A 3,312-nucleotide genomic window follows, 5' to 3' on the forward strand; every position below is an offset into this window, starting at 1 on the left:
CCAACCTTGTGAGTTGATTAATAAATACATAGAAGCAAAACTCAAGGGGGTGGATGATCACTTTTCTTACCATTAGAGTTGAAGCCTCTGCACTGGCGAATAGGGTTCCCGTACCTGACGTCCTGCCTCCGGCTACGTCTATAGGGGTCAGACCAGTATTGCCGAATAAGGAGAGAAAAAGTCATAAAGCAACCGCAAGCCATTCAAAGCCATTCAATAGTACATAAAGCCACTGAAGTACTAAATTCAATTGGAAACCACTAAGGATGGGCAATGATTTTCAAATATTCGACTATTCATTAAAGAAAGAAAAATGTAATATTTTATGTGACTATGGTTTTGTCTTTAAAAACAAAGAGCCACTGGTTTCCCTTGCTTTTACTGGTGCCTGGAAATAATGCGATAATGAGGTCAGTATATCTTTTTACTACAGTGCCAAATACAAAGTGCAGAAACATGCAGATACTAGAACTGTCAAAACATCCTGTGTGGAACTTCTTCAAGAAAATAAACGAAAATGAGGTGCACTGCAAACTCTTCCAGGTTAAGTCGGCATATGATTAATCAACAGCATCTATGCACAGCCATTTGAAGGCCAGGCATCCAGTAGAAAGTGGGGTGTGGCCCACAGATCAACAGCCAGTGGCTAGCTTGGTCACCTGAAGAAGGAAGTCTGATGATCGACCTGCAGTGCAAATAACAGCCCTCATCACAAAGATGATGGCAGAGGACATGCTACCCATTAGCTTTGTTGAGGTGGAGAGTTTTCGAAGTTTAATGGCATGTGTTCAGCTGGAGTATATGGTCCCAACTGGAGTATATGGTCACTGGATAAACTGTATGATGATAATGCACGTGAGCTGTGTAGTCATTTGACATGTGTTGAAAAGATGTCTCTGACCACAGATGCATGGACAGCGCTTACAACTGAATCGTATGTGACAGTCACCTGCCATTATATAAGCAACTGGAAAACACAGAGTGCTGTTCTTCAGAATGAAGCTGGAATGGTAAACCATTGCTGCAGCAAACCCTGTGAATGTGCTTTCCACTGCCATGGAACAAATAGTTCCCAGTGAATACTGAATAGCATTTTAGCTTGAAATGCCCATCCCTAGTAACCACCACCCCATTATGTTATTATACCACTGTAACATGCAAATATACACCATTTACTAGTTACTCTTATAATACCACAAATATAAAAATATTAGTGTAGTGTTAACTGCAGCATACCCAAGCACCATGGCCATGAACATAATAAAAGAGATCAGAATGCCGTCCAAACAGCCATTCAGCCAGCCAGGCAGGCTAATTTGAACATAATTGAACACAGCTGAGTCTGTCAGTTAGTTCTTGAGTTAGTGTAGCTCATGTCAGCACTACTGTTGGTGCTTACCTCTTCTGCGAGGCAGAGTAACGGGAGCAGGACTTGCCATCCCAGGCACAGTACGGGTCTCTGGCCAGACAGCAGTCAGCACAGGCCTCACCATACACATCACACCGGTGAAGAGCCAACTGGGTCAACCCTACCACAGATGACACATACAGCTGTTGCTGTTGTGAGAGAAAAGGAGGAAAAATGATGTTAAATACAAAATCAGGCAAGACTTCCTGAGTATTTTTACATTGAGCAGACCTTAATATACAGTATGGAGCAAATACTGGCCATTACTAAAACTATGCTTTTTATTTGTGGTAGGGCTGTCACGATATCAGATTACATGATTATTGTGGTCAAAAAAATTCACAATAATGATATTATCATGAGCTCTACAGATAATTTGAAAAAAAGTCAGTCAAATGAATCATTAACTTTACTGTGTATACTGTCTGTCTCATAGGGTAGTAGCTACCTAGCTAGTGACTGATTGGTAGTCCTTTTTACTGGTTATTTACAATATTATCATATGTGTATTATTAACTTAATGTCAGTAGTTCAGTTTTAAATGTCACGGTTTCAGTCAATATTGCGACACCCCTAACTTATATATATTTTAAGTCACAAATATAGATACAGAATTTAAATATCCCATATTCAAAACCTATATTCAAATTTTAAAAATTAAATAGGCTCCACAAGTTAAGTGAAAAAATGGTTCCTCAGATTGACTCAGAAATAAAATTTTAAGATGTGAGATTCAGACTTGAACATCTGGATGACAACTAGAAAATAGAAGAAGGGGGAAAGTCAGACCATACACATTCATACAGATGATTTTTAAAGTATACTACTACTACTACTACTACTACTACTACTACTACTAATAATAATAATAATAATGTAAATTCTAGTCCTGCACTGTGCTGACACACATCTGGTAGCATATTGAACTCATATCTGTCACATTACCTTCCTAATGCTATGATCAGCTGTTTAAAATTCAACAATCTGGCAAACTGAGTGTAATACTAACTGCAGAATGATATCATAACATTTACAGGAGGCCCAGTATTTAATCACTTTCAAAGACAATACTATACTTTAATGTCTTTTCCATTCTTCGCTGTCTTCCCTAGACATGCGTGTAAGAATTATAAAGGAAAATGCAGGAGCATTCATGTAGCTTGTGGCATTTCATTTATTTCCATTCTCGGAAGGTGGTTTCCTTTCTCTTTATGTGGGCAAAGGTAGGTTAAAATCTGTTGCGCAAAGGTGCTTACCCTTTTGGAAGAGATCTTCATTGTTGTGATTGGAGTAGGGACCTTGATAGAGAAAAGTGTGTTATCTTTATAACAGATGAAAATTTTATATACAAAGGCACTAACAAAATGGAAAAAGAAAAAGAGAATGGACAACACATTTATTAAAAAGGGAGGCACAGAACAAGCTAAACAGAGAATAAAATGGATGTGCAAAGATAAAATATGGTAGATGAAGTCAAAGTAATTGAGAAACAGGCTCACCTTGAACACCTCTACCTCTTCCAGTACCAGCTCCTCAGTTTGTAGGTCATCTCTGGGCAGCACAATGACTTTCTGGACAGTCCCCTTATCTATGGAGCACAACACGCACCTGTGAGCTACACACTTGCAACCTTACACCTCCTCTGCTTGTCAACAGTCCCTTAGAGTCCCATTTTATTTTCTCAGCCACGTCTAACAAAAGCTAATCCTCAAATCAACAGGCTCCACTGTACTCTCCACCTCTGTCATGTGTTTCTCTTCAGTTTAACCTTTACTCAGTGACACGAGGCTCTGTTCCACTTACTGTACACAGTGCCATCACTGTGACAAACCTCTTCTTTTGTTTATATGGAGGCCATAAGACATTCCCTGGCCTTCTCTGGGATGTTTGACTACTGTACAGAG

At 39.3% G+C, this 3,312-nt stretch overlaps 1 protein-coding gene across 4 annotated transcripts in view; it reads right to left on the minus strand.

Annotated features, from left to right (window-relative positions):
- The window catches only part of LOC109956239 (semaphorin-3F-like), a 76,526-nt gene that overhangs the window by 9,666 nt on the left and 63,548 nt on the right, over positions 1–3,312 (minus strand). For 2 of the 4 annotated variants that reach the window (XM_020593204.1, XM_020593201.1), the window contains 4 exons: positions 2,908–2,996; positions 2,665–2,706; positions 1,400–1,557; positions 71–138 (listed from right to left, as the gene is read on the minus strand). In XM_020593204.1, coding sequence (XP_020448860.1) covers positions 71–138; positions 1,400–1,557; positions 2,665–2,706; positions 2,908–2,996 — 357 coding nt within the window. Of the gene's footprint in view, positions 1–70; positions 154–1,399; positions 1,558–2,664; positions 2,707–2,907; positions 2,997–3,312 lie in introns of all 4 variants that reach the window. The other 2 variants (XM_020593203.1, XM_020593200.1) reach the window with 1 other exon arrangement.

This window comes from Monopterus albus, unplaced genomic scaffold, assembly GCF_001952655.1.
Source record: "Monopterus albus unplaced genomic scaffold, M_albus_1.0 scaffold18.1, whole genome shotgun sequence".
Lineage (NCBI taxonomy): Eukaryota > Metazoa > Chordata > Actinopteri > Synbranchiformes > Synbranchidae > Monopterus > Monopterus albus.